This window comes from Crotalus tigris, unplaced genomic scaffold, assembly GCF_016545835.1.
Source record: "Crotalus tigris isolate CLP2741 ecotype Arizona unplaced genomic scaffold, ASM1654583v1 scf7180000017764.6130737, whole genome shotgun sequence".
Taxonomy (NCBI): domain Eukaryota; kingdom Metazoa; phylum Chordata; class Lepidosauria; order Squamata; family Viperidae; genus Crotalus; species Crotalus tigris.
Genome location: NW_024096618.1, coordinates 4,455,667 through 4,469,628, shown reverse-complemented (window position 1 = coordinate 4,469,628; position 13,962 = coordinate 4,455,667). Strand labels below are relative to the sequence as shown.

At 37.6% G+C, this 13,962-nt stretch overlaps 1 protein-coding gene across 3 annotated transcripts in view; it reads left to right on the top strand.

Annotated features, from left to right (window-relative positions):
* Positions 1 to 11,374, top strand: part of ARFGAP3 (ADP ribosylation factor GTPase activating protein 3) — a 35,098-nt gene extending 23,724 nt beyond the window's left edge. For all 3 annotated transcript variants that reach the window (XM_039341305.1, XM_039341304.1, XM_039341303.1), the window contains 7 exons: positions 1,657 to 1,782; positions 3,960 to 4,082; positions 5,611 to 5,751; positions 6,750 to 6,873; positions 7,657 to 7,747; positions 10,697 to 10,818; positions 11,321 to 11,374. In XM_039341305.1, the coding sequence (XP_039197239.1) occupies positions 1,657 to 1,782; positions 3,960 to 4,082; positions 5,611 to 5,751; positions 6,750 to 6,873; positions 7,657 to 7,747; positions 10,697 to 10,818; positions 11,321 to 11,338 (745 nt within the window). In that variant the 3' untranslated portion in view covers positions 11,339 to 11,374. The remainder of the gene's footprint in view (positions 1 to 1,656; positions 1,783 to 3,959; positions 4,083 to 5,610; positions 5,752 to 6,749; positions 6,874 to 7,656; positions 7,748 to 10,696; positions 10,819 to 11,320) is intronic.
* The last annotated feature ends 2,588 nt before the right edge of the window (positions 11,375 to 13,962 follow it).

Genomic DNA, 13,962 nt, shown 5'->3' with positions numbered 1-13,962 from the left:
TTGATCATCAGCAGATCGCTGTCCTGTCACTGGCTCCTGCAGTGTGCTTTGCAGGAGGGTGAAAAGCCAGCTAAACATTATTCTCTTAAGAGGAATGTTGCTTGCAGTTAATACCTATATCCATATTCGTAGGTCTGCGAGTAAATAATTTCTCTCCATTTGTTTTTACAGTAGCTGTCCAATCTGTAAATGATATGGTAGGGCCAGTCTTTCTCAAATGCATTTTTCATTGTTCCTGACCAGCATTGCCAAAAAGAAAAGAGATTTGCGGGTAATGAGGCTCTCTGAGCTTGGTTGTTTGCTTGCATGTGCTTCATTACCCAACTAGATAACATCATCAGTGCTAGTGAGGGTGGGGTTTGCTCCCTGTTTACATACAGAAGCTTGCCCTGCCAGTGTTGAAGGAGGTATGGTTCACTCCTTGGTACTTCCTTGATTAAACTGTTGTTTACTGCTTTATTGTTTGTCTGGTATCTCTCTATCTCTGTACTTCTTTGTCTGTCTGTCTGTCTGTCTGTACTTCTTTGTCTGTCTGTCTGTCTCTGTCTGTCTGTCTATCTATCTATCTATCTATCTATCTATCTATCTACACATACATACACACACACATACATACATACATAGATACATACACACATTTATCTCTGTGTAAGAGACAGTTTGGTCAGATGGCTAAGGCACTGGACTAGAAAGAGGGAGATAAGTGAGTTCAAGTCCGGCCTTAACCATGAAAGCCAACTGGATGACTGTGCAAATCTCCCTCAGTCCAACCCACCTTACAGAGTTGTGGGGAAAATAGGAGGAGGAAGGTATCTTGGATATGTTTATTGCCTTGAGTTGTTTGTAAATATAGTAAAGGCAGGATACAAATAAATAAAAATAAAAATATCTCTCTATATATTTAAACATGTAGATGTGTTTATCTTTTTTAGGTTTATAGAGATAAAAATGTGGTTTATCTTCTAGGTTTATTGAGATAAAATGTACACACCAGTCAAAAGAGACAATAAAAACCAAGAAAGAAACAAAAAGACCAGAATACATCCTTCTCAGCAACCAGCACCCAGATAAGCAAGGGTTAACGCCAAGCTTAGAGAGCACCAAGGACTCCACAGTTCTACCTACCTACCTTCTCTTCTGTTTGAGAAAAGTGAATTGGCAGCCATAACGTGAATACCACTTCAAGAAAAACTGCTTTTGTTGTGCAGTATTACAACAATAGCCACAACTTTTCCTGATTGACTTTTGTTCTCTAGATGTGTCCTATTTCCTGCAGTTTGAGTTCAGAAACTCTTTTTCTTATTGCAGCTTTAAATCTCAGATTCTGTTTTTCACCATAACTCTTGTTTCTTCTTGATCCTGTGGCACTTTTCAATTATGTTTTTCCATTGTTGTGCTCCTTATTACTCCTTTACCACTAATCCTTTAGAAGCAAAATAATATAAACATCCGTTACAAAGTCTGTATAAATTTGAATCCTCCTATAAAGGTAGAACTCTTTTGATTTTAGCAATATAAGAAAAAGAATTTTACTCAGTTAAGTCATAAACTTCTGGTTTATGCACTGAAAAATATTACTTCATTTATACTACTGTGAGGAAACTTTTCTGGCATTCACTCAAGACATATCAGTTATCTGTGGGCTTTTCTTTTTAGGGTATCATCTTTACGACTGGCCTATAAAGATCTTGAAATTCAGATGAGGGATGAAAAATTAAATATGGCTGGTAAAAAGAAAACAGAGATAGAAAGACTTGGCATGGGATTCAGTAATAGTAGACGGTATGTATTTGATTCAGAGCATTCGCTTTTCATTGGACATCTCTTCATACAGGGAGTCCTCAACTTACCACAACTGAGCCCAAACTTTTTGTTGCTAAGTGAGACATTTGTTAAGTGAATTTTGCCCCATTTTATGACCTTTCTGGCCACAATTGTTAAGTGAATCACTGCAGTTGATAAAGTTAGTAACCTGGTTGTTAAGTGAATTTGGCTTCACCATTGACTTTGCTTGTCAGAAGGTTGCAAAAGGTGATCACATGACTGTGAGACAGCAGGACACTGCAACATAAATACGACTCAGTTTCCAAGTGTCTTAATTTTGATCACGTCACCCTGGGGATGCTGCAATGGTCGTAAGTTTGAAAAACGGCCATAAGTCACTTTTTTTCCAGTGCCGTTGTAACTTCAAACAGTCATTAAATGAACTGTTGTAAGTCAACGACTACCTGGGTTGGGTCTGTCCTGACAGAAGCTGCTTGATATCAATCATTCAAATATTTTATTATGCATATTCAGAATTGCTCCATAACAAGTTTTGAATCCAGAGACAGCTAGCCAAATGGTTCAATTGCTCAAATATGTTTTATTTTAGTTTAACTTAATAGATGTATGGCTCGCCTTTCACTCTAGATTCTTTTTCCCAAAGCAATCCTTGGAGGCACATTGGGCAGAGAAAGTGATTAGCCTGGGAATCTAGATCCTGTGTCTCATTCCTCCCAACCTGTTCAGGATTTCTCTAAAGAGGCTCGGTGGCTTAATGACACCGGAAATGGTTTTTGCTCCAGCAGTGAGTTCCCGTCACTTGTCTCAGTTTCTGCCCACCTAACAGTTCAAAAGCATGTTCTGTACAAGTAGATAAATAGGTACCACTTCACTGGGAAGACTTTGGGGTTGTTTCACTGGTTAGAATTCTGTTAGGGCTAGCCCTGGGGTCTTCAGACTCGGCCCTTTAATGACTCATGGACTTCAACTCCCAGAATTCCTCAGCCAGTGTGTCTGGCCTAGGAATTCTGGGAGTTGAAGTCCATGAGTCATAAAAGGGCCGAGTTTGAAGACCCCTGGGCTAGACCTTCCTGGTTGTGACGCCTGTTTTCAAGGCTCTTTTGGCAGAGGGAGAAGTGCTCAGATGCTGCTGCAGGAAAGCTGCTCCTTTTTCTTTCTGGTGTGGAGCTAGCTCGCGAGTATGGACCAAACAGGCTAGTAGTCTTAGGCAGCCAAACTACTACTCTGTATTAACATTGTAGTCTCCTGGCTAATGTGGCATTGCCATATGTTAAATAAACAATCAAACAAAAACATAAATTAGTATTACTGGGCCAAAGTCCCCAAGGGAGCTTTCATTGCTGAAGAAGGTCTAAAACAGGTGTCAAACTGCCGGCCCACGGGCCAGATGCATCATAGCAAAACCGCACCTACCTCATTGCCGGCAATGGCAAAAAAGTCGCGATACGTCGCAACACATCACGTGACATTGCGAGTTTGACACCCTTGGTCTAGAATCTGTGTCTCCTCCTAGTCTAGCACCTTTACCCCTGGACTGCACTGGCTCTTGAGCTGAGAGGAAAGGAGCTGGCCTAGAGTCCCCCAGGAAGCTTTCATGGCTGAGGGGGGCACTGGAACCTGGGTCTCCGTACTCCAAGTCCAGCACCCTCACCTCTAAAGGCAGCCCCTTCAGGGTGAGTTGAGGGCTCCCCCCTCTGTCTAAACTTCTTGTCAGGCATCAGAATTTAAAACAGTGCCCCCCAAAAGAGGTCCTTTTAAGGATGCTTTGAGATTATTGTTACAGAGTAAGATAGGACTTTATGGCAATCTTTTTGTGATTAAAGGACACAGTATACAATAAGGCCAAAGAAATAGGAGGGGCACATCATACATGAGGGAAATAAATTGAATATTTTTTCATTGTTTTTTAACCTTGATTGTTAGGTTTACACTATTTTTCGTACTTCAGCAATCACAGTGGGAGTCCTTCAGGTCACCCCAAAAATATGTCACACTGCAGATTGCCCACCCTTAGAAGATTTGAAATGGGATTGTGCTACAAAATTCCTTTGTTATTCTGGATTGTGTTGGCTGCAGTTACAGTGCATTAAGCATCTTTGATTTCAATGTGATTTTGGTTTTTTTCTCTTTTTAAAGATAACATTTTAAACTTCAATTCCCCCCCCCCTCCCCAGTGGTATTTCCCATTCAATAAGTTCAGATATGCAGATCATACAACAAGAAACACCAACAAGCGCAAAACCAAGAAAAAAGTATAATGATGAAGATGATTTGTATTTTTCTTGCCCCAGTTCAAGGTAATCATTTACTTTTAAAATCTTGAAAATAATTGTTAACATACATGTGCGTTCATGACCTCATTTTAAGGTAGATAAATAAAGCTTTTCTTTTCTAATGACACAGAGTTTCAGCAAGTAACACCAATACTGCCTGGACTCTAATATTAAAAAAAAAAATCAAACCTGTTTAAAGAGCTGGGATGGAAGACCACCAGGAAACCTTCAGATTTTAGCCTAGATTGGGAAAATGAACACTTCTAGAAAAAAATACAGCAGGATAGCACCAAGATTCGAGCTTGACTCGAAGTTGTGTTTCCTTTTTCCTGTGTGTACTGGAAATGCTAGGTGCATTTGACACTTTGCTGATCTGTTACTCAGCAGCTGGGTAGAACAATCACTGAAATGGTCCTAGCTCTTTTTGCTGTCTGTCTTTATTAGAGTAGATTTGTTTTCCCTTAACTTCGGATTGGAGAATTTAGGGGAGTTCTGGGCATCAACCTCATTGAAGTAAGCGATGGCCATTTTTTCTCATGCCACCGGGTGAATGCTAAAGGGCAAAAGGGATGTTTTAAGTTCTGCGACATTTAAGATGTCCACTTAAAATATGCCCAAGCAGGAAAATTAGCTTTTTGTTTTGTTTTATTTCAAAGCATGAAAAAAGTTAAGACGCATCCCTTTTGTCTCTTCAATTTCCATCCCAAAAAATACCTACAGAAAGGATAACGTTTTGAATACGTCTAGTAGGTAGCAAAAAGACTGCTAGGTATGGGGTGTGGGTTGCCCATTTATGCCAAGTAGCACTATGAAGTCCTAAATGCGCAGAATGTTTTGTTGTCTTTTTTTTTGTTATGTTTATTTTTTTTATTAAACTGTGAACAAATTAGATCAAATTTTAAGCATACATTGCATCAAATAGGTAAGTATTGTCAGCTGAAGTGGCTGCAGTTGAGTACTGGATGATAAAAGCCAGAATAAAAGTAATTAATAAAATATTGAATAATTTTGGATCCTTACATAACAGATTTCCCTTCTTTACCTGCTGCAGTGAGTATGCAGAGCAGTAAGAAGGACTTAACATGGCAAATCACCCACCGAGGACTGCTGTTGTTAGCCAAGTTTTATAGCCCTTCAACCTCTCTACCTTCTGGGGTGCTTAGATTGCTTTGGGAATCTAAGATCAGGAAATAGTTGCACAGGGGAAGTTTTCATTCATTCATTCATTCATTCATTCATTCATTCATTCCGTTTCTATAGCCGCCATCTCAACCAGTGACTCTGAGCGGCTTACAGTAAGGTTACATAGGAAATGAGGATTGGCTACATTGTTAAATATCTACCAGGCATTGGGCAAGTATTTAAGACAAAAAAACAGGAAATAATTAGCTAATTGGGGCAAGCAAATAGGAGAAAACTTGCTTGTCCAAGCTAATTAAGAGCACAGTGCTTTCTAGTAAAACAAGAATCTTTGCCGTTGCAGAGGAATGGATCCAAAGTTTTACTCTCTTAGACTTCAAATATCAATGAAATGTTTTCCCTAATTGTTCAGATATTTTGATTCGTCTGACTTGAGAAGTAGTGCTTTTTCTAAATGGGATGACAATTCTGATTCATTCTGGAAGAAAGAAAGCAGCAGCAGCAGAGATATTGATATGATTTTGTCTTCCAAGCCTACGAGCTATTCAGAGAGGTAACTTTCTTTACAAAATATCAACACTTATAGGACATAATATACACAAAGTCGATTACTTTGCTTGCTGACCTGCCACTATTAAATCATCTTTGCAAAATAAGGTAAACTTGAATATTCAGATTTCAGTATTGGAATGAAAATTTACGTAACAAAAAAAAATCTACATATTTGAAATCTGAATGTTATATTAACAACATCTCTGCAAACAGGAGTGGGGTGTGTGTGAAGGATTTAGAGTTAAGACTCTAAAAACACTATTTTGCTTTTTGGTTGATTCGATACGTCAAGGGAATATAAAGCTCCAAATTCCTTTGGATTAAAGTCATAAATAATAAATACTGCACACTTATTCTTTTAAAAACAATACATTTTCTGTGCTTGTAGTCAATTTTTTATGCCTTTTCAAAGATTTCCGGGTAGTTTTCAGTATTGGTCACAAATGATTCCATAATAAGGAGGACAAACTGACAATAGAATTTTTACAATTGTAACTGTTGTGTATAACCATTAGTAACATAAAAAGCAGATAATAAGTAGTTGTCTTTATAAATCTGTCATGCTAAGATAGTATTCACAATACAGGTAATCTTCAACAACCATAATAAAGCCGACCTATTAACTCCTCTAAGTCATGACAGTTGTAAAACAGGTCACCCACATGACTACATTGTTTGCTGTGAGGAGTTTTTGCCAAAGATCGGAAGTTTTCAGCCAAAATATAAATCACAATCATGTGATTAAAGAACACTGCAGGCAGCCCTAAATTCAGGCCAGTTGCTAAGCACCCAAAATGCAGTCCTACGACTGCAAGGGCAGCCTTCAGAATTTCAGAAGCAGATCATAGTCCCTTTTAGGGAGTCCACCATAACTTCAGAGAGTTGCTAAATGACTCATTGTAAGTTGAAAACTACCTGTATTAAGGATATTTGTAAAATGCAAATTTCATTGTTGAACTGGGACCTCTTGAGATATAACCATGTTAAAACATTTCTTAGGTCATCGTCTCGTAGGAAACTAGAGCATGAAAAATCTGCAAACACAGATGAAGCACAAAAGAAATTTGGCAATGCAAAAGCTATTTCATCAGATATGTACTTTGGAAAGCAAGACCATGCTGAAGTAAGTGTAGTCAAACATTTTGAATTTATTCACTGGTTATGGTTTCAGAATGTTATCCCATCACAGTACGAAAAGATGTCGAATACCATGGAATTACAAAAACATTTATATGCTTTATATTTTCTTCAGTTACTATCTAAATTTTTCAAGGGGAAAATCAATAAGAAAAATCAGGAGGAAGATCCAGGGGGAAAAATGGTTTCAATGTCAACTTGTCAGAATATGGAATATAAACTGTATTTGGAAGGATTCATTTATTCAGGGAAAAAGTTCACTGCTATAAATATTTCAATACAGTCCATGTAAATATTGTTTCATTAGATATAGCAGTGGTTCTCAACCTGTGGGTCGGGACCCCATTTGGGGTCGAACGACCATTTCACAGGAGTCGCCAAACAAGGCTGTCCGCCATTTTTTCCCCCTTTTCTTTGGCCACGCCCCTGGCACCCGGTGATGTATAAGTGGTTGGGGGTCACCACAACATGGGGAACTGTATTATGGGGTCGCGGCATTAGAAAGGTTGAGAACCACTGAGATATAGGGGAAAACTCTGCTCAGAGAGTATTCTATTTTACATCTGTTTCGAGGTTATCTAAATTTTGCAATATATATAGATTAATTTTGTAGGTTGTTATAATGGACTGTATTTTTTCCAGTTTTATATGAACTTTGGAGAATTAGCCATGCCTGCGTGCTTTCTTTGATTGGCATTTTGAAAACCATTCTCTAGATGGGAAAGATGGACACATTCTTTATTCCTGAAATTTCTTTCACTCTCTATAGTATGAAGCCAGAGTTCGATTAGAAAGGCTTTCCGGAAATGCTGCTATAAGTTCAGCTGATTTGTTTGAAGAGCAAAAGAAACAGCCATCAGGTATGAAAGAAAAAAGCTGAGCTTCAGATATTGCCAGTTTTATAAAAACCTGCTATGCGTATTAACTATAATATACCATAAATGCCGGCGTACAAGGCGACCCGGCGTATAAGACGACCCCCGTCTTTATAGCTGGGCCGCATTCGTAGAACGTCGTCTTATACGCCGGAAACTACCAGTATTTCCGGCATATAAGACGACTCGGCGTATAAGACGACCCCCGTCTTTGGCGCCGATTTCAGCGCTCGCGGAAGTCGTCTTATACGCCGGCATTTACGGTACTAATTAAGATTTTGGAAAATAAATAAGGTACAGTGCATCTCTGGATAAATTTGTTCAAGAGTCTTAATTCTTTTGAAGACTCTTGTGCCTACACACAAGTAGAGCACAGGGCAATTGGCCCTATCATTCCACCATTGTCACCGCTAGTTATTTCATTTTCTTCAAAGAAATAAATTAGTGGTGTCATATACACGTGAGGTTGCAATTAAGGTATTGAACTGGCACTGAGAAGATTCAGGTTCATGTCTGTGTTCGTCAGTCACAAAGCTTACTCTCTCAACTATACCCATCTCACAAAGTTCTAGATGTGGGGAAAATAGGAAGAGGGACTCCAGTGTTTACCATTTGACTGAATAAAATGCCAGATAAAAGCTCTTTAGGTTGCAAGTTTGGAAAGAAAGGGTGGGATGGCAAGGTAACGTGTAAAATGGAGAGTTTTTCTTTGCTTTGCTCATGTTACCTTGCTGTCCCTTTATTTGCAAGCTCTTTGGGCTGCCACCTCACTCATTCTTTCTTGCCTATGATCGGGTTTCACTCTTATTTCTTTCTCTCCCGAACCACCATTTCAGGTGTTGCAGTGGCCGTAACTTTGAAACTGGGTTGTAAGTAGCTTTTTTGGGGGGGGGGGTCTGTCATAAATTGGCAACCTGTCATAAGCCATGCACTACCTTGACATCTAATGAATGTCAAAATCTTACGCTAGCCCTTTAACAATGTAAATAAATGGGAGATGATAAGTATGTGAAGAAATGACAATTCTCATTTATTAATATTTTGAAATCTAATTTGTTTTGCCTTGATAGGCTACCAAATTTAGAAAGCTCTCTCGTCAATGTTGCATTATAACTTGCTTGCTGAAAGCTGTTACGCGAAAAAGGAATCAGTATATTGCTTCATCTCTCAGAAAGTAGAATTCTGAACATAGTGGATCTGAGCTATTTTTTCACAACAAGACTTATTTTATATATTGTATTTGTGCATATCCATGTAGTTACTGTTTTTTGTTTGAATGTTTATGCCACCATATATAATTAATTTTTTACCATAAGGGTGTACCTTATGAGCTGTGGTGGCATAGTGGTTAAAATGCAGTATTGCAGGCAAACTCTGTCCACAGTCTCAAGGTTGACGCAGCCTTCCATCTTTCCCAGGTTGGTAAAATGAAGACCCAGATTGCTGGGGGCAATATGCTGATATTTGTAAACTGCTGTGAAGCACTATGGAGTGGTATATAAGTCTAAGCGCTATTGCTATTATTAATAGTAATAATTCACTTTTAATAATTTATTATTTGTAATAATTTAATATTATTTATGTCCTGCTTTTCTGCAAAACAGAAGTTCCTCTTTTTCTGATTAGTACTTGAATGGGGAGACCATCTGGACATTTCAGGGCTGTACAGATAGTCCCTGGGTTACAACAGCAATTGGGAGTGGAATTACCATCACTAAGCGATGTGGTCCTTAAAGAGTGATATCATGTGACTGCATTGCTCAGCAAAGGCAATCCTGGGAGTCTTGGTGGCTGTAGTAACCCCAGGACCTCACACATCATGAAGCAGAAAGATAGGGAAGTCCCAGGCAAGCAGGTAAATGTGTGAGTACTCTGGGCAGGTGCTATAGAGCAGGGTTAGATGCCACAGGCAGGCACAAAAAAGCAGGGATGAGTGTGCAAGTAGGGAATGCAGGAATGCTGCATGTGGAAGAGATTGCTGTAAGCAGACACTAGAGAACACAGGTGAGTGTGTGGAGGTCAGTTAGTGCTATGGAGCATAGGCAGACAAAAAAGTGGCCGGGCTGATTTCTAACATCGTACTGGCTTCCCCGTTGGCTTTGCTTGTGGAGGCCAGCAGGAAATGTTGTAAGTTGTAATCACATGACCATGGTTCATTACATCATAATCAGAAGCACCCGAGTGCCTGGATCGCAGTCATGTGATTGTGGGGAACCGCAATAGCCAGAACTGGGGTGGTCTTAAATCCCCTTTGTTTAGCACAATCATAGTTTTGAACGGTTGCTGACTGAGTTGGCATAACACAAGGGCCACTGTAAGTTGCACTGAGAAGTCAAAAACATTACGGTATCTTTGAAGAAAGCAGTGTCATACCAGTTCCCCATTTTTGCAAAGAAAATCACCTGGCTCGCTCCACGTAACCTTTCCGTTTAATAAGGATGTCCAAGGTGGCTTTCAATTTAAAGCACAGATAACAAGATTTAAAAAAAGAAAAAGCAACAACAAATTAATTGGAACACAAATAATGAAAGCTTTAACCATTAAAAGCCCAGCAAATAAGGTGTAGCTTTAAGGTTTCCTAAAGGTAGAGAACGTGAACACTTCGAAGGAATCCATCCTGTAGCCTGGGAATGATGCAGGCGAAGGGTCTCTCCTGCTCCCCATGTTTCATTCTTCATTTTTAGTTTGTGAGAGTTACTACAAGCTTTATTTCTCTGGTTTAACCTTGTCTTCGGTTGTTTAAAAGGAAAGACTTTATTGGGTGGAAGGAGTACTAAACAAAAATCTACGTAGAAGCTGTCTATTTGTTCAAGGATCAAACCATCTTTTCGATACAAATCAACTTTATTTATTATGTTGAGTTTATTCCCTTCAAATGGTTTTATGGAGCTACGTGCTAAAATCTTTCTTTTTTCTCTCTCTTTCTGTCTTTAGGCAATTATAATATTTCAAATGTCTTGCCTGGTGCTCCTGATATGACTCAGTTTAAACAAGGAGTGAAGTCTGTTGCTGGAAGGCTTTCTGTCCTGGCAAATGGAGTCATGACTTCTATTCAGGTTAATAAACTTACAAATTTGGAATCTTTCCCAAATGAAATGGTCTCATATGCAATCTTGGTCACAGTTTAGTCCTGTCATTTGGTATGAAAGGTGGAAGAACTGTGAACCTGCTCATGAGAATATATGCAGAGCCACAGAAGGATTGTTTTATAGCTAAAAAAAAAAAAGGAAAGCCCCTTTTTTGTTAGGGCAGCCAATATCTCTTGTGAAATAAACGAAGAAAAGAACACAAAACGTTCTTACACGTTTTTCAGGTTGCTTTATTAAGTTGCCTATGAACGCGGCTAGTTAACCAGTAGTTATGCCTGCAAAGTTTTCAGAAACAAATATACCTTAATTGCTTTGTAAATTCCAAATTATTATGAACTTATCGGATACAAAATAACATCAGTATAGGTTTCATTTTGTGGCAAAGTTAAAATGAAAACGCTGTATATAAATAAGGGCAATTTTGCTTATGAGAAATGTAACCTGTTCATTTCTTTTTATCTTTCCCTAGGACCGCTATGGTTCTTAACCATTATGTTTCAGGTGACTGGCTATCTAGAAGATTTAAAAAACAACATTTCTGTGTCTACGAATAATTATATTGCAGACTAACATGAAGGTTCCCTTTAGTCTGTAAAATATGTAGTCCTAATTTTTAGCACTTGTATATTTTTAATGGGAGTCTTTTTTGGCTCCTCACAATATTCATTTATTATTTCTGTTCTTATTCTGGTGTTTGTTTTTGCTGCCTTATTGTGCTAAAGGTTAATTGGATACATTGAATCTGCTTCTAAAACAGAGCATGAAGCAATATGGGATCCCATTGTCTTTCCCAGAATAGTACTAGGCCAGGGGTAGGCAACCTTGGCTCTTTTATGACTCGTGGACTTCAACTCCCAGAATTCCTGAGTCAGCATAGCTGACTCAGGAATTCTGGGAGTTGAAGTCCACGAGTCATAAAAGAGCCAAGGTTGCCTTCCCCTGGCCTAGGCTAAGAATTAATTCAATTTTATAAATCTGAGGGATAAGTGATTATTTTAAATTATGATTGTGACCTGGTCATACATTACTTTTCATTGTCTCTCTGAAAAGGAGAGTGGCAATTAATTCCTTGCCTTTTCTGTTTTGAAAAGTGCCTATTTTTTTGGGGGGGGGGGGAAGAGGGACATTAACCCTACTAAGACTTTTCACTCTATGGGGATTCAGGTAATTGTTCAAAGATAAAAATACATAAGAATAAGAAGGTTAAAGAAATGCAAAAGCCTATAAAATGTTCAAATTGTTATGTGAGAGATAATGGTGGAGTCTGGTCAGCAAAAATTTAAGGTATATAATTTTGTGTCAGATTGTGTTCAGTAAATAGTAAAGAGTAATAGATGTGCACATAACATAACTGAAAATTAGTAGGTGCAATGGAAAATTGTAATAGTTTTTATTGCATTAGTTTTCCATTTAAGTTCGTTTCATGAAGATGAGACGCGTAAGTTCTTTATTTAAAATAGCGTAAGTGTGACCTATTTATTCATCACATTTAATTTGATTCCTTAAATGCTTATTTGCAATCAATATGGTGTCTGAAATAAAGAATAAATTGTAGGTATATATAAAGTAATAAGGAGAGATGCTCCCTAAATCTAACCACATATAGACTGATAGAATGTTTAAATAACGAACAGCTCTTTCCTTGCATCTGTGCATAAAAAAGCTTGCTGGCTGTGGCTGTGTTTTAGACAACCAGGAACCTCAGTTATTTAAAACAATGAATTTAAAATGTTTAATATGAAGTCAGAAATTTTATTTTTTTTCTTTGAACAGCAGGCATTTCAATATAATAATCAGAATAAATTTTGATTTTACAACTTGTGTCTTGGATTTTAATCAATTCTTAAATTTGATATAATATGGATTTTCATGAATTTTCACATCTTCATCACAAGTACAAACCATTTTAATAACTTATCACGTTTTTAAAAAAATCAATAAATGATCAATACCCATAGCTCATCTCTCATCTATAAACAAATCTTTAAAACATTGTTTCAATCCTAATCAGCAAAAGTCCATTAGATTACTAGAAATCACATATTTCAATTTATATTCCTCAGCCAACTTTATATTCTTTCCTTTTATTTTAATAATCTTGATCTTTAGTCCATTCAACTAATATCCTAGAACTTTATTCTTTTCATTTTTTATTCATCCTTTCTCACAAAATTTTTCAAAACTTTAACAAGCCTTCCAGCTACTGATAGTTCTCATAAGTATGCTTAAAAATAGAAATTATGGCAATCTGCACCCTCTTCAACATTGAACTGAACTTCCCTATGAAAGTAATAATGTTTTAGCCCTCTTTGCTCAATGCACTCATTTGCCATTAGGGAAAAATGCTGCCACAGTCATCATGTGATATAATTTGACATATTTTGAAAATTTTGGTTTCCAGATATGTCCCTCTGACCTTATTGAGTAAATCTTCAGAGACTATATGAATTTTCATTCTTCTCTCATTTTTGATTTAAAACATAATTTAATAAATTATAATTAAAATATAAATTAAAACAGGAATTTCAAAGAAAGTTGTTGCATATGAAGTTCTGTTTAATCATTAATTACTTGAATTGCAACAGGCTTGCTAAAAAAATATATGCTGTTCATATATTGTATATTCTGTGTTAGGGATGTACAAAAAGCTCCATGCAAAGAAAGAGGACTTTGGGCAATCTGTGGATGGAGAGAAATCTGTGGGCATCTTACAATTTGCAATGTCTGGAATCTGGGGCAATCGGCTTAAAATGTTTTAGATGAAAATATGTATACATACAGTATATGTTTGGGTCTGCCATTCCTTTTAAGTTCCTCTGATTGAATACCCAATTTTCTTTTGCTGTTGGAATCATCTTGATCTTTACAATTTCCTGATCAGGACAAATACAAGAGGGGGAATATGTAGGCATATAATGAATACATAGCACATTCTGAATCTACTGTATGACTAGAAAGTAAGTAACAAAAAATGCAATCCAAATTTAAGCTGCTTTCCAGATGCCCACTGAATTTATACTTCCTTTCTCATGGCAGAGATTGTGCCAAGCATTTCATAGGTTCTCTCAAAGCTTTTAATTTCTATTTGTAGAACATTGCTGATGTAGGGGT